General features: G+C 54.4%; 1 protein-coding gene across 1 annotated transcript in view; it reads left to right on the top strand.

Annotated features, from left to right (window-relative positions):
• Nucleotides 1-2,417: 2,417 nt before the first annotated feature.
• The window catches only part of CARMIL1 (capping protein regulator and myosin 1 linker 1), an 80,597-nt gene continuing 58,671 nt past the window's right edge, over nucleotides 2,418-24,343 (top strand). The window contains exons 1-2 of the mRNA XM_087827966.1: nucleotides 2,418-2,489; nucleotides 5,753-5,850. Of these exons, the coding sequence (XP_087684092.1) occupies nucleotides 2,450-2,489; nucleotides 5,753-5,850 (138 nt within the window). The 5' untranslated portion in view covers nucleotides 2,418-2,449. The remainder of the gene's footprint in view (nucleotides 2,490-5,752; nucleotides 5,851-24,343) is intronic.

Here is a 24,343-nt window from a genome sequence, read left to right as displayed (position 1 = left end):
CTCCCGCCCCCTCCCCAGGCCTTCCCCCCACTATTGTCTGTCCTTGGGCTGTGCATATATGCATATAAATTCCCTGGTTAATCCCTTCCCCCTCCCTCTGAAACGTCAGTCTGTTGCCTGCTTCCACACCTACGGTGCACAATTGTGTCTGCAATACTTTTATACGACGGGCGGTGCTGTAGGTTTGTTTACACCGATGTCACCACAAGCCTGTGAGCAATGCCTTGGGCTCCATCGGGGCTGCTACAACGTCACTGGGTGACAGGAACTTTTAAAGCATATATGTGGTCCCTCGATGACCGAAAGGTTGTTACACAGAGCGTGACTTATACAGATATGAATGGATGCCTAGAAACTAAAAATAGGAGTCCACGTCTCATTTTCCACAATAATTTTATTACTCAGTCTATGTTACATTCATCGCCACTGTGTTCAACATTTGAGGAGTTCAGGTGTGGCCCAGCCAGTGTGGCTTAATGGTTGAGTGTTGACCCGGGAACTAAGAGGTCACAGGTTCGATTCCCGGGCAGGGCACAGGCCGGGGCTTCAGGCTTGATCCCCAGTGGGGGGAGGGGGGTGTGCAGGAGGCAGCCCATCGATGTTTCTCTCTTCCTCTCTTATTCCAAAAAAAAAAAAAAAAAATCAATGAAAACATAATAAAAAAGGGAAATGGACAACTTTTGAGACAAACTGTGGGGAACCTGAGGTCCGAAGCTCTAAAACCCAATCAGTTACCAAGTGTGTATCGCACACGGACTCTGCGCGAGTCTCTTGAGGAGGCTCAGGGGTGTGAGACCAAGTCCTGCCCTCAGGTCACCTACGGTCTCGTCCAGCAGACAAACGGAGCCCGGGGGACAGCGCAGCAGGGAGCTGGACAGGCAGCGAGGGGCCGAGGCTGCGGCGGGGCGCCAGGGGCGCAGCTTAGGGGCTCTGAGCAGACGAGTCACAGCGATCTGGAAAAACCTGGGAAACCTTCACAAAGAAGGGGCACAGTGGCGAGGCTGAAACGCAGAAAACCTTCCGGCAACCTGCAGGGGGGTGACGCAGGTCCCTGGGGGGAGTCTGGAGCGAGAGCGCGCAGGCTAGACGGTGGGAACGGTCCGGTTGGTAACCGCCGACGGCACTGCCGGCGCAGAGGGTGACCAAAGCAGGGATTCTTTCCTCCTTCCTCTTTCTGACCTTTAAAAACGCCACCTGATGCGACATTCCCAGCCGCTAGGAAACGAGGCAGCCGCCAAGGCGCTCCCAGGGGTCCCTGGCCCCGAAGGTATCTCCAGGGTGGACCCAGAGACGTCGGAGGTGGGATCAGACGCATCCGCAGGCTGATTCCGGCTTCTGTGAATAATGGTCACTCCCCGCGTGGGCCTGGGGTGAACGGAGGTCCCCGCGGGTGACAGGCGCTCTCCCGCGTGGAGCGTCTGCGCGCGGCGGCTGTCGCCCCCTGGTTGACGTTCACAGGTTTCATCTCGCTGCTCCTCGCCAGACGGGGAAAATGACACGACGGCGCGGCCCAGGGGAGGCCGAGCCAGGAGCGTGCGTAAAAGAGACCCAGACGCGCCGGTTTCCGAGCAGACGCGTCTGCGGAACCTGCGCCTCCCGTCGCCTGGCGCTCTGCCCGCGGACGCGGGGACGCGTCGGGACCCGGCCCCCGGCCGTCCCGCGGGCCGCCAGCAGAGGGCTCCCGGGCCGCGCGCGCCCTCTCCAGACGCCGGGCTCCGGGCTGGGGGAGCGAGGCTGCGACGGGGGCCGAGCGTCCCCCCGGGGGCGCCCCGCGCGGGGACCCGGCGGCCCGGCGCCGAGGCCGCGGGGACTGCGCGGCGCTGCTCTCGCGAGGTGGGGAGGAGACGCAGGAGGAGCGGAGAGGGGAGAGGAGGGGAGGGCAGGGAAGGAGAGGGGAGGAGAGAGGAGGAGAGAGGAGGAGCGGGGAGGAGAGACGGAGGAGGAGACGCAGGAGGAGGAGGCGCCGGAGGAGACGCAGGAGGAGAGGGGAGGCGGCCGCGGCTGCCCCCGCCCAGCGGCGCCGCGGGACCGCCGGGAACCCCGGCCCCCGCGCGCGCTCCCCGCCCTCCCCCTCCTTCCGCCCGCACCTAGGGCCGTAGGTGCGCGGATCCGCCGGAGCAGCCGCGCGAGCTGGGGCGCAGCCGGGCCGGGCGCCGGGCCGAAGCGGGTCCTGCGGGCTCTCCGTCCGTCAGTCCATCCGTCGGCCGTTGGAGCTGCTAGGAGGCGTCATGTAGCCGTAGCCGCAGCCCCCGCGGATCGGCCACTATTTATTTATTTATTTATTTTTTTTTGGGGGGGGGCACGACGGGGGCGCGGCCAAGCTGCCTGTCCGGCCCGCCCTCTCGCCTCCTCCGGTCTGCACGGCGCATCAGCCTCTCAAAACCGAGGGGTCCGGGGAGGGCGGAGCGGGGGATCGGAGTGGGACCCGCGGTCCCCGCGCAGAGGAGCCATGGCCGAGGAGGGCGCCGAGGTGCCCCGCGAGCTGACAGGTAAGAGGGGCCCCGCGCCCCCGCGATCCTCGCCCCCGCGGGCTGCGCCCCCGGGCGGAGCTCGGCGCCCGGGTCGGGGTGCGGTTGGGTGGGGCCCCGGGCGCCTCGGGAAGTTTGCTCCCGGCTGCCCGCCCGCCCGGGGAGCCGAGTCCGGAGAGGCCGGCGTGTGGCATCGCGCGCCCGGCGCCGCCTTCTCCGGCCACTAGGGGGTGGAGGTCGGCGGAGCGGGGCGGGGGGGCTGCAAGGTCTCCGGAGTTGCGGAGGCGGGGAGACCCCCTTACGGCGCCGGCCCGCGGCCCCCACTCGGGAGGTCCCGGGAAGCCCGGCGCCGGGCGCGGGCGCGCGCAGGAGGCGGGCCCCGCAGTGCCCCCCGCCCCTGAGTCCCAGCCGGGAGGCAGACTCGGGGGGCGCGCAGGTCCGCTGCGAGGACCCGGCGGGGAAGGCGGGGCTTCGGCTGGGGACCTGGGAGCGACAGGGTGACGGGACTGACGCCGACTCGGGCCAGGACGCTGAGGGTTAACGACGAAAGCCTCGTTTAGTAATAATTAACCCACCCGGGCTCCTGGGGAACCTGGGTGGGTACCTGTGCGGGGTCACCCATTGTCTGAGACCCTCGAGGTCATTTTCTGGGTGGGGGTGGGGGCTAGATCCTAGGCCTTGGGGTTTAACTTAAGTTTTGTGGAGGCGGCGGAGCTACAGCGCGGCGGGGACAGTGTCCCGAGGACGCAGCGCTGCGCGTGCCGGTGCTTTGGGCGCCCGCGCCCCGCGCCCCCCCGGCCCCCCCCGCGCCCCCCGCCCTCCGCGCCTCAGGAGTTGGCCCCCTGCTCCCGCTTTGGCCCCGACTCCGGGCTGGAGTTTTGCGCGCGCCTCCGGCCGCGCGGCCGCTCGGCAGGTGGAGCCGGATGGGGAGGGGCTGCGCCGGGTCGGCGCGGGAGCCGCGGTCCACCGGGTGCGGGGCGCAGCGCCCGCCCGCCCGCATCGCGCCCCCGCCCCGCCGGGCCCGGTGGCGTCGCCCCTCCGATAAGCATCGGCGCCTCCGCCTGACGAGCGAGTGGCCCGTCCGGTTCTGGGGCTGAGACCTGCCCGGCGCCCGGCTCCCGGGAAGGGCGCGGGGGGCTGCTGCGCGGGGCGGGGGGGGGGGGGGGGGCTGCTGCGCGCGGCCGGGACCCCGAGGGGCAGGTTGCCCAGGAGCTGCCCGCGCCCGGCTGTGGGCGTCGGTCGTGCCTCCCACCGAGAGGGGCGAAGGGCGGGCGCAGAGGAGGCACCTGGGTTAACTGGACGTTTCTCAGAACAGATACGTCCACATATTTTAAGAGTTGAATCTCGCCCTCACCTAGAAGTGGGACTGCTGTGTTTATCGAGTCCCGTCTGTCTGACGATCTTCCCGCGAGGCACGCGCGTTGGGGACGCGCCGGGTGTGGGCTTCTGGACCCCTCGAGGGCCCCGGAGGCCGCGGCCGGGTTCCCGCACCTGGCGCGCTCTGGCTCCAGGGGCTCCCGGGGCTCCCCTCTGGTGACTCAAAATGGCAAACAGGGCGCCCTGGCCGGCAGCCCGGCTGGTCAGTTGTCCCCATAGGCGGAGGGGGCAGGTTGGAGCCCCTTTCAGGGCACATAGGAGAACCAGCCCATGAACAGGTAACAGCAAGTCAGTGTTTTCCGCGCCCTCCCTCTCTCCAAAATCAGTCAATACATTCAAAAGAAAGAAAGAAGGCAAATCTCAATATGAAGCATTTAAGCCTCAATATAAAGTATTTAAAAATTCACTGTGTACCTTTCTGATTATGAAGGTAAATACAGGCTATTTATTTAAAAATTAAGTGCAGAGAAGACTCGGAGGACTTTGCCACCACCTTAGGGCCTGGAGGTCACCACGGCTGACCTTCTGGTGGACAACTGTCCCGTCTCTTTCCACGTGTTTATATTCCTAAGTCAGCTTCAGGTGGAACCAGGAGGAAGGGAGGAAAGGGCATCTGGAAAGAGTAACATAGGGTCCTGGGAGTAGAGATGGAGACTGATGGCCCGTGACCCCATCGCTAGGTGCTGAGAGGGAAGCTGAAAATGGGAAAGAGCTTGGGTGACAGGCTAAGCTCCGGACTCATCCCCAAATGAGTCCGACTCATAGGCCAAGAGTGACTCGGCCACACCTGTGGTTTGGGAAGGGTCACTGGTTATGGAGGGGACGGTGGGAGGGGGTGGCTGATAGCTTGGAGGTCAGGGACTTGGTCTTGGCCAGAGGTCTGAGGCCTGCAGGAGGGTGAAGGTCAGGGGTCAGGAGTTGTTTAGGGGGAGTTTTGGGAGAGGAGGTGCCTGGCTCCCTATCTGAGAGAAGAGTCGGGGACAGTGGAAGGAGGAGGGGATGGTATTTGGTTTGGGGACCTGTCCAGTTTGGGGTACTCATGGGAGTCCCGGGAAGGCCTTCGTGCCACCATCTAAATTCCAGGCCTCCCTTTCTCTCTCAAGCCTCCTGTCCCGCTGCCTGCTGAGCACCCTGGGGTGTTGTGCTGTGGCGAATTTGGAAGGACCACTGGCTGGGAACACCCTTCCCCGGCCAGATTGTTGGGTCCCTTTCTGGTCCCCCGTTTTCTGCCCTCCATGTCGGGGCCCTCACAGAACATGGTCATGTTCTCAGGCCTCTGGGGGCTGGAGCTGACCGGCCAGGGGAGTGTGTCAATTCCTGCCGTGCTTATGGCCGGCACGCAGCTCAGCGCTTCACAGTACTGCCCGGCAGGCCCCCATTTTTTTCTTGTGTGTTCACCCAGCAAGGTGATGTCATGCCTGCCCGGTCGGCGTGGCTCGGTGGGTGAGCGTCCACCTCTGAACCAGGAGGTCGCGGTTCGATTCCTGGTCAGGGCCCAGGCCCGGGTTGCGGGCTCCATCCCAGCAGGGGGTGTGCGGGAGGCGGCCGATCCATGACTCTCTCTCATCATTGATGTTTCTCTCTCTCTCCCTCTCCCTTCCTCTCTCTGAAATCAATAAACACACATTTAAAAAAAAAAGATGCTGTCCTGTCTGCACTGGCTGCTGTTACGTCATATGCCTTTATATTCGCTCAGCCTCCGAGCACACAGCACAAGGCACAAAATAGGTGTTTACTAAATACTTGGTGAGTGATAACCATCGGGCTTGTTAAAACTAGCAAGTAACTTACTAAAGACAAACAACCACAATAAAAACAACCCAAAAGCCTCCTCCCAGGGCTCCCTCTGCCCCCTCACCCTCTTCTTATTAATAAGCAATTGTGACGAAACTGTCCCCTTCTTTCAGAAAGCATAAAAGATGTCATCGGGAGGAAGGTTAAGGTCGCACTGAAGAAGAAGGTCAAGCTGGAAGTCAAGGGAGACAAAGTTGAAAACAAGGTGCTGGTAAGTGTTGCCGCGGCCGTAGGAAGGGTCTGGAAAGGAACCTGCTTCCCGCCCTTGTGGCTGCTTCCTCCTCAGGACGCCCGAGTTCTGGTTTACGTTCTGTTGAAAAGTTCCGAGGACCGTGTTGTCCTGGATCCTCTGGAGTGTTTGCTCGCGGATAAAAGTGGACTGATTTAAGTGCCAGATGTGGGAGTTTTTACAACTGCATTTCTGACCGCTGTGGCCGTCACCCACGTTGAGGTCCTCCGAGCCTGTTTTCATATTACTCAAAGTTCGATCTAAATGGAGCTTATTTATCATCTTTATCGCGGCTGGTTTATGATCTTGGTAAGGATTCAGGAAGAAGCTTTAGAGAAATGACCTCGGGTCGGCTTAATTGTTGAATTACATTTTCTCCAGTGTCACATCTGAGTCCATCTTACGGGGGACGATCTGAGAACGTGACGAAAACGTTTGTCCTTCCACGTGGTTTCTGGGTGTTTCGGCAGGAAGGGCCTGCTGGAGGCAGCGCCTGTGGGAGCCGAGACTGAACGTGGGGTCCCGTCCATGTTGTGAGAGGAGTTGCTGGGGGGCTGCGGGGCCAGACCTCACTGGGCACAGCTGGGCAGGCAGCTGTCCACGGACGGCCAAGCTGGACCTTCAGAGAGGCGAACGGCTTTCGGTGGCATTTTAGTGGCTGCGATGGCGGCAAACCCAAATTGAAATGCTTAGCGAATGCGTCCTGTTTGTATTTTTGGTGGAGAGAATGTTCTGTGTATCTTCCTATCACTGGGAATTTTCAAAGACACGTAAAAGGAGAGACTAGTCTCCTAAGCCCTGTGTACTTGTCTTAAGCAGTTTTCAGTGAGTGTATCTATTTCCCCACAGGGTGCTTTTGTTTGTTTTTTTCCTGGGGTATTTTAAAACAACCCCCAAACATGTCATTGGAAAGACTATTTTTAATATTCTGTTGCTTCCGTTGACATTGCTGCAGAATTTGAAGTGTCTTTCTGATGACACCTGTCTTGAGAAGCTCTGAAGGTGTCCGTCTGCCTTCCCCGTGGGCGTAGGGACTTTGAGGCGATGGATGAGTTCCTCTCTCCGTGCTCCGTGCGTACAGGTCAGGAGGTGGAGAAACTCAAGTGGGAGAACTCGGGTGACTTTTGCAGCAAAATGTATTCATGCCGTTGACTGCTGAGCTGAGGCCCCCACAGCAGGAACGAGCCCTGCTCTCATTCTGTCTTATTTGGCTTTAATATAAAGTTTCCTTAAAGTATGTTTTTTAAAACATTATCATTTATTTTTTATTTATTGATTTTTAGAGAGAGAGAAACGCTGATTTGTTGTTCCACTTGCTGGTGCATCGTTGGTGGCCTCTTGTATGTGCCCTGACCAGGGATCGAACCTACGACCTTGGCGTATCGGGCTGATGTGCTCACCAGCGGAGCTGCCCAGCCAGGGCCTGACTTAAAGTATGTTTTACTTAATGCTGTTCAGCCTTTGCGCTGTGGTATTTTGGGGAGGTGGTTGTGTAGAAGGAAGAAACTTTCGTTTGACGTTTAAAGTCGATCCTTTGAAGACTTTAGTGTCAGGTAGCGTTTTGCACAACAGTCTGACGTGGCAGGTGGGTTGTTCTGAATGGACGCTGTTCGTGACTAAGAATAAACCCACGTCCTGAGTGTAATGAACAAAGTTAAATTTCAAAGGTGAATTTAGATGGCCAATATAATGAAGTTAGTACCATTTAAAAATACTTATGATTAGTACTTAATGTCAAGTTTTTTGGGGGAGGGGGGCTCATTTTCACATTAGCTGGGTCCCGTTACGGCTGTAATAAAATTACAAAGGTATTTGAATTTAAGTAACTCTCTCCCCAAATCTGGACTCTGAGCGGTTTCTTGTGTCTCAGCGTTGACTTGTCCTGGCTGCTGCTTTCGTGCATAGGCAGGAATTATTCATAGAATTACTCAAGGTCTGACAAGCTTCAAGTTTGAGCAAGACGGTCTACGAGTGAACCTCCTTTAAGTTCTTGATGTTGGAGTTTCTGAATTTTGAGAAATTCAATGACTTAAATGAAGACGTTGGGGGCCGCCTTCTATGTGCATTTCTGACTTTTGGCCCTCAGGCCACTAACTAAAATAGGTTACAAATGAGTTGGCTCCGAGCTTTCAATGTATCTTCTCTGAGTCCCGTTTCTGTTCCCTCCCCTCGGCTGGGAGCTCAGCGTCCTTACAAGGCCAGGAGCCGGTTATATTGTTACTTGGTTGCGTTTTCCTGCCCTGAGATTTTATTCCATTCTGAGCTTATCTTTGGTACGGGCCTTATCTTCCCCGGCCTGCTTCTCGTGGCCACGACAGCTCCTACTTACTGAACATTGACCGGTCGCGAGCCCTCGGCGGAACGGGCACTTACGCATTTCCCTCTCCCATCCCCGGCAGCCCTGCGGGGTGGGCACTGTTTACATCTCCCCTGGAGGAACCTGAGATTCGGAGAGCTAACCACTTGCTTCCAGTCATCCAGCTGGTTAATGGTGACTAGTTAGTGACTAGTTAATGACAGAGCCAGCTGTGCCTCGCTCAGAGGAAAAGAAAGCTGGCCCTTCGCAGAGGCAGATTCTCAGCCGATGATCAGAGGGACTTGGACCTTCGATGGGTCCGCACTCCTGTGTGTGTTTGAGTTGATTTCCTTGATTTCTATATTAACTTGTTCCATACTCACTGTGCGCCTGCTGTGTGGCAGACACACAGTATGAACAAGGTGCACGTAGGTTCTGCCTCCGTGGGACTCAGGGCTCAGTCCAGTGGGAGGCACACACGCCACCATCAGAGGGGCCCTCAGGCGGGCCCAGGGTCAGGGGGACAGAAGCCCACACTAGATGGACGGGTCAGCCCAAGGGTAGAAGGAACAGGTGCTCCGGCTTCCAGCACAAAGGGAACCGCAGGGGCCTGGAAGTCGGAGGGAGCTCGGAGTGTTAGGCGCAGGCAGTGACTGCCCACTCCTTTCCTGGCAGCTGAGATGCCAGGTGACAGTCGGGGCAGGTTAGACAGGTCTCTTCCTGACACCTGGTTCTAATGACGTCCACGTGACCTTTACCCTCCCTTCTGCAGGGAGGAGGTAGGCTCCGTGGTTAAGGGCCTGGAGCCAGACCTGTTCTCCCCGCAGCCCAGCCACGTGCAACAGGGTTGATCGTCAGTTCAGTTCTCTAATGAAACGGCGAATAACAGCATCCATTTGTCAACCAGTGGCTTTGAGGATTAACTGAGATACATTTAAATACTGCTGAGCAGATAAAGCCCAGGGAACCTGGGGTCCTGTGTTCAGGTTTCCTCACCTTCACCGAGGGGCGGAGCTTGGTCGTCCCTGAGGCCGGGAAGGCTTAGTTGTAGTTTTATGGCACCTGTTTAGCGGCGTGGAGTGCACCTGACTAGATCCAGAATCCCTATAGTGTGCTTTGGCCAGAGATGAGAAATGCTCAGGTCCTCAGGGGTCAAGGGAGCTTGTCCATCAGGATGTTCAAGATAAACCAGTGTCTTGGCCTCGTGGCGTACCAGAGCCATTAATACACCTGTGCACCTCCTGGCTTCCAAGGATAAGGTAAAGGACGCTGTCTGTCCCAAACTGCTCTGGCCAGAGACGCCCAGGACCACGGGTGGGCCGGCTGGACCAGGGTGAGGAGCGCCGGCCGGGAACAGCCCCCCACCCTGTTTCTGTGTTTCTTAGACTCGTAATCCATTCTCCCTTCAGGTGGTTGGATCTTCACCCACCTTTTGCAGCACCCACACTCTAAAAAATGTATTTTATGTCTTTTTAAAAAATTGAACTTTTAAGTTTTCTGTAGTTGTAGGTTAAAAGAAATAATACCGAGGGATCCTTTGTACCTTTATCTTATTTCCCCTATCTCTTAAAGTTGTAACAGTGTCACAGCCCGGGTACCGCCCTTCCCCACGGGTCCCTCATCACCTTTCACAGCCCCACACACAACCCACTGCTTCTCTGAGCCACCGACCTGTTCTCCGTTTCTATAATTTTGTTACTTCGTAATGTCTGTAAGCGTCATCACATAATCTACGCCCCGTTCCACTATTCACCTACTCAATAGAGACGGACCCGTGGGTTGTTTCCAGTTGGAGGCTATTAGGAATTACACTTGATGTAACCATTTGGTTGCAGACATTTGTGGGAACACGTCTTCATCTGTCCCCGATCCACACCCAGGAGGGCAGTCGCGGGCCTGCGCAGCTCAGTCGCCTGTCCATTTCCTAAGAAGCTGTCAGACTTCTCGGAATGGGGTTGGCTGTGCGGCCCTAACCAGCAGTGCACGAAGGATCCGGACTTCAAACCCTTGGCAGCATTTGTTATTGCTTGAACTTTTTTTTAGGACTAATGGTTGAAAGAAAAATACGTCAGGAGGAAGCAAGGTTCCTGATGAGCTCCTCCCACCCACGCTTCTGCGCGGCTTGTCTGGGGGGGGGAATGTGGCCTCTCTCTCCCCAGGATGGTGGCCCTGGGTGTGCAGAAGGCCCCTTCTCCGTCTCAGCCTTGTTAATTGTTTCATTTTGGAATTTGGACTATCTCATCTTTGCCAGCCCCGTGCCTTCCACGCCTCTCATAAATGGGCCAGAGGCCGGGCTTCCTTTCTTAGATGAGTTGCCGGGAAGGTGCCTGCGGATTCCGTCCCGTTGCTCTGTTGACCGGCTCCCTTCCGGACGGTTCACCCTTGTTCATTTACTCCCTTTTGAAAAGTTAGCCTGGAATCCCTTTAACATATTTTCTTTTTCTTGGTTATTTATTTTATAACTTCAGAGCATCTTAATTAGGCTTGGTTAGAATAACTATAAGTTAACTTTTAAAATGTTGAAAAATAAAAGGATATTATTCTGGGGATATGCATCTTTAAAATATCGTGGCATGCTGTATTTCATGAACTCAAAATATAAACTCTGCTACCACCGTTTGTTTAAAAAATACATTAAATGGGGCTCTCTCTCACCTGAAAGTGTTGGAAGCACCTGGCCCACTTAGTCATGAATTACTTAAATCTCGGATGTTCTCTGACATGGAAAGTACTGTTCAGTCACAATGGGCCCTGTTTGCTCACATGGCCGGTCCGTTTAATCTTTTGCTAAATCCCCATCTCTAATAGGTAACTTGACTCGGCAGCGTGACCCGTGGCATCATCACGTCTCACAGATATCACTCTGGGGTCTATTTCGTGACTCCTCTCGTGTGACATCAGCCTTGGCCATTGGCTTCCAGACACTTCTTTAAAAAAACCAATAGCACCCTTTAAAAACTCATAATTTTCCATGGAACTCATAAAGTAGTGGTAGTTTGAGAGTATAATTGGTATTTCGCAAGTTTATTGTTAAGGCCAAAGTGGTATAAACCCAGTCAGCGATTTCCGTGGCCGTTTTGATGAACGTGGGTTAGAAACTGAAGGAAGGGTGGCTTTTGTCTGGGCTGCACGGGACAGAGACTCTCCCGTTGGCCAGTGACTCGGCACAGATGTCGAAGTTTTAAAAACAGCTAGTTTTGCAACCTCAGGATGCTTCCCACGTAAACAGAGGTGGCAGAAGAAACTTAGCCTCAGTTCTGCACAAAAGTGGGTTATGCGCCCTGCTGACCTCCAGTGTGTTGAATTTGGTGCAGCCCAGCAGATCACGTTTGTGTTTCATTCCAGCAGTTAGAGTCGATGCGAGAATGAAATTCACGCCAGGTCTTTATAGGTTGCAGTGGGAAATCATGGTCGGGGCCTCCACTCCTTCCCCACACAGGAGGCTCCCGCACCAGTTGGGGGGTAATTTGAACAGTTCTCTTTGTGGTACCACGAGGAGTCTCAGCTTTTAAGGATCGCTTACAATTCAGCGCATAGGTAATTTTCAGAGCACCTGGGTGAAGTTACATGGCTTAGAAAATTGAGCTTAGGAAACAACATTGAAACTATCGTCAGGAGGTGGTAACGGAGAGCACCCGTGGCTGCCAAGGGGCCTGGCGAAAGTCCTAGGAAATTCAAAATAAATCCATACTCAATTTACCCCAACTCAAAACCGGCGTCCGCTCCCCCCCGCCCCCCATGCCGGGCAGGGGCGAGGCCGGCACTGGTCGGGGCGGCGCTTCCCGGAGGCTGGTCTGGCCTCCGTGAACTCGTTACCTGAGCTGCACGCACTTTCTCCTCTGCTCCAGCTGCCCCAGTTTCTGCGTTAGGATGGGTGGGTCGGGTGACCTTGGGCCAGGAGCTGTTGAACGTATACCAGCCCTGGTGTAACTTTTCATTGTTCTTGAAAAGATACTCTTGTCCAGCCTCTGGGATTTAGTCTGAGGGAGATGGGGGAGTATTGGGAAAGGGGCACCGAGGACCTTGAGGACCTGGAGATCTAGTCAAAATATGGAACCACAAGGAGAAAGAACAAGGGGAAAACTTTTTTGTTATAAAACAGTTACAGAGAAAACAAGACAAAGGCTTCAGTAGAGTCACTGTAGCGCCTTCATGTTTCAATTCATTGGAAACACTGTTAATAGTTACTGTTACAGTAGATTGAAAAAGGGGCCTATTGTCTACATCTTTGTTACTGCCCCCCCCCCGCTTGCCCCCCTTCTCTCTGGATCAGTTTCCCCAACTCTAGGAGGGAAAAGAATGATGCTTGGGGTGGGGTGTGAGTATGTAAATAAAACTGTTCACTTTTGTAATTTTACTAACCAATGTCACCCCAATACATTCAGTAAAAAAGACAAGGAAAGAAAAATTAAAATCTGGGAAAAACACACAAACCTGTTCACTCTCACCCCCCGGGCCTGTTTCCTCACCTTTGTCTTCGGAGAGGGAGCTTTTCTTTTTGAAAACACCATCTCCTGATGACCCTCGGCCCCGGGGGTGTCCTGGTCTCTCTAGATGTGGGCAGGTGCACAGCGAGTCATCTGAGAGGAGGGATCGGTTGGGTACAAAGGCCCTGAGCTGTATTCGAGTATTTCCAGCCTGTGGCCAGGGTTAGAGACGCTAGGGAGCAAACGGGCCTCGTTCCGCTGAGTGTTTCCTGTGGAGGACGGTCAGCTCCATCTCTTTTGAGGGAGGTGCAAAGAGTTAGACTTTCCAAAAATGTCGGAAATACTGTTGAAACCACCTTGTGACTCATTCTCTAAAAATGCAGTGGCCTGAAGACACTTCCCTCCAGTTTGAATGATTTTCATTGACCGAGTGTCAGCACCGCCCTCATCCTTCTGGTCGCCCTCCCTCTTCCCCGTCAGACCAGGACGGGAACCTTCAGGCAGAGGGCCCGCTGGGACCTGCCACACAGGGGACACACAGGTGTTTGACCTTGTTCTCAGATGGTGGCCGCGTCCCCTCAGGGTGATGGATTCTGGGACGCCAGCCAGGGCTTGTTTCCAAGGCCGGGAGCATCACCAGGGCTCTCGTTTTCTCAAACGTGGCTCCCCGAGGAGGCGGCAGACTCTGAGAGCCCAGGACAGTTCCTTGTGCTTTTAAATTTTTTAAATTTAACCCTCACCTAAGGATATGCTGTTGTTATTACTATTGATTTTAGAGAGAGAGGAAGGGAGAAACATTAATCGGATGCCTGCCACAGGTGCGTGTCCACGCCTCCTCTCACCCTCTGTTTCAGGTGTGGTCCCAGCACCTTCCACGCACCAGGTGGGAAGCGTGGTGGCCGCCCCAAGGCCGGCTCCCTGTGGGTGAGAATTTTGTCCGACCACTTTAGTATGAGAGTGTACATCCCAGGCCAGAGACCAGAGAGCCGATTTCCAAATTTCAGGCATCCTTTCTCGTATTCCACCCAAATTTCTCTCTCCTGGGAAAACAGCCAGGATGATTGCAAAACAGGCTTTAAAAAAGAGGAAACTTTGGGAATGCAGGAATGTAAACGGAGCCACGCCCAAAGGAGTGGATTTAATTCCCAGCACATTGTTTTTGGTCTGGAATGTGTGATAAGTCTCTAACTGAGGAGACTTACTTGCTGGGGAGATTACTATTCTGAGAGTTTATTACTCTCAGACGACTTTCTTCTTAGAGTTTATATCTTTTTTAGGGGGTCACTCAGTTATGGGGTAGCTTTTGTAATTCCCATCGCACCCCCAGATCACTTTGGTCTCCTTTCCCCCAAGAAATGACTGAAGACTGAAGGGCCGCCGGGCTGGTGGGAGGTTTGCCTTACTTAAGGAAACAGCGGGCAGATCTGGGCAGCGCCCACCTGCGTGTCAGGGCTGGGAACTTCCTCCGGTGACTTAGAGAAAGAGCCGGGAGGGCGAGTGGGCAGCAGCAGGAGGAGAAAACCCTGTTTCTCTTTCTAGCTGCGCCGGGCGGCTGGAAGGTCTCCCTGAGCCCCGCCGGCTTCCTGTGGCCACAGCCCGTGTGGTGGACTCAGAGCCGCGTCCTCCCGCTGCCCGGGAGCCCGGCCTGCCTCCCACGGTTCAGTTTGCTGATAATTTTCCTTTCGCTTAGTGAACACAGTGATCCTCCCGAGTGTGGGAATGATTAATTTAAGAGAAAACAAACTGTACTTAGATGGGTGACCGAATGTTTGTCCAGACGGGGGGACTTGCCCTTCCTCCCCCACCCTTCCTGCCCTGAAGCCCGGCCTTCTCTGGGGTCAGCGTTGCCTACAGGCTGGGCCCCAGGGAGTGGCTTGTTTCCCTGGCCAAGTCGCTTCCCTAATCATTTTATATTTTTAATGCCAGCGTAGTTGGGTCTACAAGGGTTCAGTGGACAGAAGTGTTTGGGATCAGCCAGGCCGGGGGTGAGCAGTGGCCTATGCCCAGGGCCCCCAACTCCCTGGTCAGCAGTCCAGCTAAGTGAGGAAAAGACCGGCTTGTGTGTGTCCACAGGGCCGCATTTCTAAGATCTTTAGAGCTTCACCTGGAAAAATAGTTGTTTTTTTTAAAAAGGTTATTTGGTAGAAACCAGAAGTGGTATATTTAAGAAAAAAACAGCTGCCTTGAACTTTCGAGTCTGTGTCCAGGGCACAGTTTCCTGGAGGGTGGCCAGGCCTCGCCCGTCAACGACTCCTTTCACTGCTCGGACGGGCACCAGAGACCAAAGGATGTGAAACACGGGAGGAATTCTGCTCAAGGAGCCCCAACGAAACGAGGGGGAGAAACTGGAATGACTGGGTCCATGAGATTTCTAAGTTATGGGCCAGTCGCTTTGTTTCCTTTTCAGTTGGTCTTTTTCTAATTCCAGTGGTGCAGACATTTGAATGGAGGGAAGATTACACTGAGTTCAAGGACAGGAGACTTGCCGAGGCGTCTAAACCGTTGGGTCCTTTCCTGCCTGATTTTAAAGCCAGTTTATTTTTTCTCAATGTGCATGTAGAGTTATAGTCAACCCAGGTTCTCTTCTCCCTGAGAACACCCCTGGGTGTCCATGATGTCCCCTGACATGTCCAGCTGTTTCCTTAATGGAACCTTCCCATCCCATCCACAGTCAAGTGTGCCCTTGGCTTTATTGCGAGACCCGGCTATACGCAGGGTGTACTGTATCTAGATGCCCCCCAATAGCTCTTATTTTAAGAAGGTTAGGTTTTGCCCTCATAGAACTGATTTGCTTTTAGGGTCAGAAAAAAAGACACAGACTCTTGGGCTGAGAAGTCTCACTGACTCATAGACTGTCACAGGGGACAGGACTTCCGAGACGGCGCCACTGCTCTGCTGAATGGAGAAAAAATAACCTGGGAATGGCCTCGGTGCAGTAAGGCTGCCACTCGCAGTACCAGGTGCGGTAACCCTGTCAATCCCGCCCCAGCGGTGCGAGGCGGCCCGTGATTGCCCTCACGTGAGGCAGGAGTCTGTGTTCTATGACAGCGTGTTGACATGTCCTGTTCCACGAGCTGTTTAATCTGGAGGCATCTGTGAAACTGTCGTCTGGTGCAAAGGCTGATATCTAATGATCTTAAAGAAGATCCTAGAAAAGACGGGCGGGTCCCAGATTTCAGGGTTCCGCCTCAGGCCTGCGTGTGTGGAAAGGATTTGTGTTCAGTGACTGGCGTTTTTTCCCCTCTCACAGCTTTCAGATGGTGCTGTTTTGACTTGTTTGGGAGATAATTTACTTCTTAAAGAGACAGATTTCACCCATCTGGGACTTTGGGTTGATTAGAGTAGCTGGAAACGTGAAGTCATCGCCTTCTCCTGTTGCAGGATTATTTATTTACCTTGTCTTCCCGATTGAGCTGCGAGGCCTTGTTTCTGCTCCGTAGAAGTGGTGTTTCCCTGAGTGCAGGTGTCACACCCTCCTCCTGCTCGCTCAGGTCCACTAGGAACTTGGGATCGTTTTTGATTTCTCTCCCAGAGTTGTCTTAGGTCGTGTGCGCTTTGGGGGCGCTTTCTCGGAGCCTCCATTCACTTTCACCTGTCCCCCGCCCGAGTCCCTGTGGAGATGGTGGTTGAGTTGATGAAACTGAAACGTGGAATGATGAACTATAGACCAAACCCAGTTAGTTACCAGGGATGTTTCAATCCAGCCGTTCTTGACCACGGGCATGGAGTCCTGGGCTCTACAATTGGTGCCAGTCTCAGGAGGGTCAAGTGTATTTCCAGTCACAAAAGGTCTTTTAGTCACATTGGAGAAGACAAAGTTCAGAAGAATCAGGCCATTTAAAATGACAATGGGCTACTTAGACCTCAAGCAGATGTCACAAGCTAGTGGCTTGCAGCCTGTTTAGTGCCCTTTAAGTATACGGAATCCCTTCCTCTCTAGGGTTCATCCTGCAGGACTCAGCTCCTTGTTTCTCTAGAAGTCCTTCCAGACACCGCGTCTCCTTGCACCCCTCCCATCAGCCTGTGAGCAACTCAGTAAAACTTGATGGTGAGGAGTGTCAACTGTGGTCCCAGATTGCTTGGGTTCAAACCTGTGCTATATCAGCTCCACGCTATGTGATATTGGACAAGTCACTTAGCCTCTCTGTGCTTCAACTCTCTCCTCTGTAAAATGGAACTGATAGTGTTTATCTCCTAGGATTGTCATGTAAATCACTCATAAGTGTGCCTACACTTGTGTTATCATTTATGTTTGTAATCTATTATTATTAGCTTATTTTAAATTTTAAGATTTTAAAATTTTTATTGATTTTTAGAGACAGAGGGAGGGAGAGGGAAAGAGAGAAACATCCATGAGAGAGAAACATCAATTGGCTGCCTCCTGCAAACCCCTTAATGGGGATAGAACCTGAAACCCAGGCATGTGCCCTGACCGGGAATTGAACCAGCAACCTTTCTTTCCATGCACAGGATGGTGCCCAACCAACTGAAACACACTGGCCAGGGCTGTAATCTATTATCATTAACTTTTATTAAGGGTAAAAGACTGTTCTTACTCCATTGTTACACCCTCAAACCCCTTTTGTGGTGCACAGTACATGGCTCTCAGAAAGGGTGGCTTCCGTGAGTCCAAACAATCCATGAACACAGAGCACTAATTTCAGTGTTTGTCCAGTTATGCCCTTGCTGTGTTCCAGAAAAGAATTTGTTTCAATCTGTTTCAGGTGTGCCCTCTTAGGGACAGTATGTCCCTGTCCTTCTCAGACTCAGGAGCCACTTAGAATTTTATTCTGTCCTTTCACTGACAGATTTGTAGTTTAGGCCTGGCTGCCCACTGTCTAGTTTGAACATAAACATATCATGTTTAACTAAACCATATGCCTGCCTTAGTAAGTGAAGTGCCTCTTTGTAAAGGCAGTCCTGAGGTTGGCTTATGATGTCATAGGGCCTAAGGAAGTAACGCTTATCATTTATTTGTGCTTTTAAAAAATAGAGATATCCAAATGCATTTCTCTACTTCCTTATTACCCATTTCCATTCCTGAGTTAATGAATGCCTTGCTGTGAGTCACCATGTATCTGTTCAAAAGTCAGATGGTGGTTCAGCTTCCAGTGTTTGCTTCAATATATTTGTACTTGGCACCATTTCTCAGGAACTATTCAAAACCCAAATAACATTTACTAAGAACTAAGAGACTTAGTTTCTTTACGTTTGCGTGTCTGTTTCTTTACTTGTAGTATCGTCATGGGGCACATTTCTCCTCACCTCCATTACAAGGAGGCTTGAAGGAAAACTGAGACCTAGACTGACTCTCAAAAGTTGCTCTCAGGTTGTCTCGTCACACAATGGTGTAACCAGCCAGCGTCCTCTGAAAGATCCCACGTCTGTAATGGCATCATGGCCACTCGAGCCGTGTGAAAGGTGCTGCAGAGAAGACAGTGTGAGGGGAGACTGTGGTGGTGACAGTCAGAGGCTCCTCAGGGAACTGAATGAGGCCAACGGGACAAGCACAACGCCGTGAAAGACTCTTTGTTACACGGTGAAATAAAACACTGGGAAATGTTCTGAGAACAAAGAGTGCTATTTGGTCAGAATGGACATGATGCAGTGGAGAGTTTTTGAGACGTTTTCATTTAGTGACTAGTATTTTGACTCGGTGAAGACATCAGTCTGTAAGGACAGTGCAGCTACCTGTGCTCGGTGGTGTTGAAAGGGACCAGGCGGCACTGCTCCCTTTCCGTCGAGAACCTGTGTCCCAGGCAGACTCCGTCTTGCTCGGCGACTTGTTGGGTCGTGGTCCTTTGACCATGCCTACGGTGGAAATAGCATGCAGGCTTATTCCCTCGATTTTCCTCGTGGTTCTGCCTTTACCTCTTAGTCTTACTGAAAAAAGGTGGCCCCTTTTCTGTTTCTTGGCTGGTTTCATTAGGAGAGTGTATTTTGGGTAACAGTCTTGCCAGTATGTCATTACTTATGAGCAGACATAAACGGCTGCACTTACAAGACCAGAAGTTCAGAGAATTTCCTCCTAATGAAATCTTTGTCTTGAGCACTTTTCCAATAGGTGGGCCACTGGCTGGGGTTTAACGACTGTTCTGATGAATGACTTGCTCTGTTAGGCAAGGATTTCACGCTTAAACTTTGCGTTTTGGGTTGTGCCCCTTTTGTCTTTTGGATGTTATTTAAAATGAAAAGAATCAGCACAGCTGTTCTTCATGCTGAAAGTTAAAGGCTGACCCCCCTGTTTCAGAATGAGTCTCCATCAGCATTAGCCCTCCCACAGAGGGTCCCTGCAGGGTATATTCCTGTCCCCCCCCCCTTAAAATAACGTATTTTGTTGCAATTCCCTCTTGAAGGAATTTCTGTTCCTGACCTCCCCCCACAAACACTCAGCACCCATAACGTTTCCCTCCGCCCTGCGGCTCGGGAGAAATTCATCAGGAGGAGCTTTGTGGTCTCTTATGTTCTGCAGTTTTCAGTCTTGCAGCCGAGTCCTCAGGTGGAGGCCCCGCCCCCAGGCCCTGGCCCCGCCCCCAGGCCCTGGGCGCTGGGCCCTCCTCCCGTCCCCGGCGCCTCCCGCGTCCGCGCCTGGGCCGGGCGCCTCCGCACCTTAGCTCGTCGGGTCGGGTTTCGGGCAGCGGGTTTCTGCTCCTGCCGCCGGTCCTTCCGGAGAAGTCGCGGCCGCGGCCCCTGCGAGCCCACGTGGGCGCAGCCTCCTCGCCTCCCAGGCGTTTCCGGCGCGGCTGCGCTGGCGACCCAGGTGTTGCGATCCCTGGCGTTTCACGACGTCGCAGCAGCAGCAGGAGGTGCCGGGCCGCGTTATGGAATCGAGGAGACGCAGCCTCGAGCCGAAGCGGCCCCAGGTCCGCGGAGGCGCCACGTTCCCGCCGGCAGGACCCGCCTCCTTCCCAGGGCCCACTTCCGGTCCGCGGGGACGCGGTCGGCGGGAAACGCGTGCAGCGGGGCACCGTCGTTCCGAGGCCGCCGCACCGCCGGCGCGTCCCGCTCTCCCGGGGCCCCACCAGGCTTCCAGCGTGGCGCTGACCTCACGAGGGAGGAAACGCCACCCCTCCCCCACCCCCACCGCCCGTCTTCCCCGCCCAGGCTCCTCCCCGAGGGGACGGTCGGAAGCCCTTCCCCCCTGTGAAGCCCCCTGGCCGGTCCTGGGGGGCCCCACCCCTCTCACGGAGCCCTCAGCCCAGCTCTCTGCCTCCCTGGAAGGCCCGGTAACCGATGTTTCAGATGCGCTGCCTGGAGTGGGCAGCAGACCCCGGCGGGGTGGCCGTGGGGTGCCCTGTGGCCTTCGGGGCCCTTGTGTCCAGTCCGGGCCAAGCCACTAAGTGGGAGTGTCCATCCTCGGTCCCAGGCCTGCCGGGCCCCAGGAGGCGGGGCCCTGGGGGTGGGGTGCGCACCCCGCCCTGCGGGACCCTCGCTCTCCTGCGCCACCGGGACTTGAAACAGGCGAGAGGGGGGCGCAGCCGCAGCAGGTCCCCCCCCCCCCCCCCGCCCGGGGTCAGCGAGGGGCGCGGTCGTGGCGATTTACTAACAAAGGCCTGACCGTGGGCGCCCGTCCCCACCTCCCGCGGTTCCGGCCCCGCGCTGGCCTTGCCCGTGCGGTCGTCAAACTCGGGGAAACCGGCAACTTCATCATCTTTGTTTCTTTGTTACTTTCCCTCCTTTATAAGTTCACTGTGTTTTAATATGTTCTCTTTAGTCTTACCGGTCAGGTCATTTCCAAAAGGAACCAAAGTGGACATTTGATTGACCCCAGGTGAGGGGTCGGGTGGCCGCTTTCCTAGGACTGTCCCTCTCTCAAGACACAGTGACACCGTCGCAAAGTGAGTTTCCGTTAACATCTTCAGCGTTCAGCCTTTTGGAAGGATGGCTGGTTTGAACCAGGGCTTGTCCCAGCACTTCGAGCACAGACTGTTCATCATCTGCCAAGTCCGCCCGGTGCGGGACCTCACAGGTGACTAACAGCGGTCCATAGGGAGGCATTGCTTCTGGCTGGAGGCTAGAACATTGTCTTACTCATTTGGGTTTGATACTGGGAGAGGCCGAAGGCCAGGGATTTAATTCCCAGATGGGCCCGTTAGTGCAGCTTCTGTTCCACAGTTTCAGGTCGGACGCAGACCTGGCATCTGTGTTTAAAACGCTTGCTGCTGGCCACGGGGCACTGGTCACGCCGGTGGGTCATCAGAATCAACCCCAAACACAAAAGCTCACAGAGACTGTCCAGGAAGCTGTTGTTTTAAAAAAATGCGGCTGAGAGTGGCTAAGGGATAGGTCAGGGGTCAGAGGTCAGGAAAATTAGGGGACTCTCAGCTATTTTAATCAACCACAGTATTTGTAAGTGATCCCTTTGGAGATGATAAGGGGAAAGTACCAACAGAAAGTACCAACATGTGACCGTTTTTGAATGAACTTAGATCTTGAGAGGAAGTGCACAGAAGATCGAGGCCGACCGTCAAGGCCCTGACAGCGGCTGACGTCGGGAGTCCAGGTGGGAGGCCGCTGGAGCACCAGGGCTGGGAGGGACTTGGAGACGTCTGACCCAGAGGCCACAGTCGGTGGTTTTTGGGCTGAATTTAGCTCTCTCAGTGTTGGAAATAGGTTGTGAACTAGTTGCCAATATTGAACATTTAGGAGGTTTTCCAGAAAAAAATCTACATTTTTGGCTCCTGCAGCCCCAGGTCTGCTCACTAACTGGGACGTTCGCGTGGCCCCGAGAGGTGGTCGTCCCTTCTCTGTGGGCAGGACTGTTCCGGTCACTTCAGATGGTCCCTCCTGCTGCTGCTCATTTCACAGAAGGACCCGGGGGACAGGGTTGCCCCGAGCCTGCCCAGCCTGGGCTTTCCATGCTCCTCTTGGCGCTGGCCCCACTGGAGGGCAGTGAGGGCGATGGGAGGAGGAGGCTGCCATGTGAAAGCCCCTCGAGGTCGTCCCACGCTGAGTCTCCATGCATCCTCACTGTGTCACTGTTATTTATCTAAAATAGGACATGAGCTGCTCACAGTTAAAAACCAGGCAATGAACCTGAGAATCCAGATTTGTGACTTCTGTCCAGAAATAGATAACCTGGTGATACCGGGGCCACCTCCCAGCTGTCCTGGTATCAGGCTGCGGTCAGGGCCACCCCCTCAGGGCACAGGCTCACCTCAGGCTGCTGGGCCTTCGGGGTGTTGGATCCTGTGGTGTTTGTCTTCAGACTCAGGTCGGCAGACAGGGAAGCCCTGTGGTTTCCTCTCTGCTTCTTGATAGTTTACTCTTGACAAGCAGCTGAGGAAAAGGGAATTTGGGGCAGGATCCGAGTCAGCCCTGTCATTTTGCTTTCGGTCCCCTGCTCCCCTTGCAGACGTGCCCTACGGCTCCCTTTAAGGAACCTGAAGGCTTAGTGCGGATCTGAGGTCCGAGGATCGCTCTTCTCTGGGCACTTTGGTTAGAACACAATGCAACGCCTTCTACTTAAGGAGTTAAGTGGGAGCGGCTGCTGGGATTTCAGGTGCTGCTGGCTGGGGTCCCTGTGGTTTCAGCCCAGCAGTGTGTACGCGAGGAAACGAGGCTATAGCATTAGAGCTGGGGACTGGCAGGCAGGTGCTGGTTCGAATTTGAGCTCTTGCACTTGACCTTGGCTCAGTTATTTCACCTCCCTGAGCCTGGGCGCTCAGTCCTGTAAAACGGGAGCCACCCTGTCACGTGAAGATTCAGAAATAACACTTGTGAAATGCCCAGTGTAATAACCGAGGACACAGCCTTAGTAGGCAAATGATGTTTACTTTAATTGTCATTCCTCATAGTACAAAAAACACACAACAATCTAATTGATCACTTCTGTGTGCCAGGAGGAAGGTTCCCCCCAATCAGAAGGCACTGCTGTGCTCACTCGATGTGATGTTGGCTCCACCAGCAACATCTATAAACGGAGCCTTTTCCATTCGCTACTTTCAGGGCCCAGGTTTTTATTTGGAGCAGATTGGTCTTTTCTGTGTTCATGCTAAATATTCGTCAAAACCCAGCAATGGGCTAGGCGACAGGTGTCTTAGAAAGTGTTGGACACCTTGAGTTTTCAGAGACGCTGGAGGCCTGTGTTGGTGAGGCACAGTGATCGATGCGTCACCACCTAAGTGATCCCCGGTGCAGGTACCGGGCAGGTGAGGACAGGGACAGGAGGGCCCAGGGGTCGCCACGCGGTGGCAAACGCCCACCGGCTCCTCCCCGCCCCTCCCTCGGTGGTTTTCAGGTACACACAGGGCACTTGGTGATTTTCTTCATTAAGGCAAGGCAACGTTTTCCGCATCTTTAAATGATTCGTTGTGCCTCATGGAGCTTATTCAACTTGGTGCAAGGTGAGCGTGCGCAGCCCCGGAGCACCTGCGGGAGGCAGCTGCTAGGTGGGCCACGAGGGGAGGAACTGGCCCAGGAGGGAGCGGTGGTTCCGTGTGCTCTGCATCTCTCTCCCTTGGTTGTGAGAGAATCAGGACCCAGGTGCCGGGAGCTTGGGCCTCAGAAAGCCCATGGGTGGCCTGCTCACAGGTAGGAAGCCTGGATTGGAAATGATTTGTTAAAGCTGATCTCTTTCCCCTTAAACCTATGGAAGGCCCCACATTCATCATTCTGTGGCTCACGTCCGTATCTCTGTGTCAGCTGCAAGCCAGTGTGTCTCCCACCTCTTTCTGCAGAATGACTTTGTGTGGCAGGGGCTTTTCTGATGACAAATGGGACAACTCCTCTCCGGAGTGGCTCTGTTAGTGACTCGGGCTTGTGACCTGCAGATAATTCAGGAAGTATATGCAGAAATGCTGGGCAAGCTAAGTCTCCTTCATGACACGGAGAGTCTTATCTCTCCCCTGACCTTGGCCATTGGCCATGGCATTCATGGGAAGCCACCCATGGACTCCTCCTGCCGCTAGGTCTGGGTAGGGGTGGACGGTGCTTTCACGGTGGTCCTCCTGCTGTCCCACCTGGATTTGGTCAGGACCTCACCACCTCAGGGGGTCTGACTTTACCCTCTAGCTGTGGCTTCTGGTTGTCCTGCTCAGGATGTGAAAGCCACTGTCTAGCAGGAATCCTCTGATTATATCATTATATCAAACCATGTGTCACATTGTAACTATATGATAAGAACAGTGATGCTAGAAGCTAACAAGCGATTGCTACAATGTACCACATGCTCTTTTCATTGACTTGCTCTCATTGGATCATCTCATCACCCCATTTTACAGGTGAGGGAGCCAAGGTGTGGGAGGCCCAGGGTCAGGCTCGAGGCTGCCAGAGCCCAGGTCTGAGGCAGAGCATCCCCTGGGCCATTAGCCGGGCTCACGCTGGGGTCTCTGCTGAGGGGTCCCCCTCTCCTGCTACTTGTCTTGGAATGTCTAGTCGCAAGTTTCTCCTCGGAGGTGACATCTCCACTAAGGCCTCCGGGCTGCGCTCTGTGTGCTTTCATTCCTGCTGATCTGGACCAGCCAAGGGCATCGGGCCTGTCTGCTTGTTTTACGCCCCTCACGTTGCTTTCTCTCCTGGATGTGTTGGGGGCAGGGATCTGGAGCTTTCAGACTTTAATGTCAGTACTTCCAAGGTGTGGGGGGCACTCCATGTGTTTCTCCTGTGTTCCAGGGGCACCCAGCACGGTAGTGAACCAGCTCCTGAGAGATTTGAGGACAGGTGTAGAGATTTGAGGCTGCCACCTGGGGGCAGGGGAGCTGGAGCCTACAACACTGCCGCTGTTCCCTGTCTTCCCACGGAGTTATTTTAA

Source organism: Miniopterus natalensis, chromosome 19 (genome assembly GCF_054644295.1).
Source record: "Miniopterus natalensis isolate mMinNat1 chromosome 19, mMinNat1.hap1, whole genome shotgun sequence".
NCBI classification, from domain to species: Eukaryota; Metazoa; Chordata; class Mammalia; order Chiroptera; family Miniopteridae; genus Miniopterus; species Miniopterus natalensis.
Note: the sequence above shows the minus strand (reverse complement) of the source record. Positions and strands in the feature narration are given on the sequence as shown.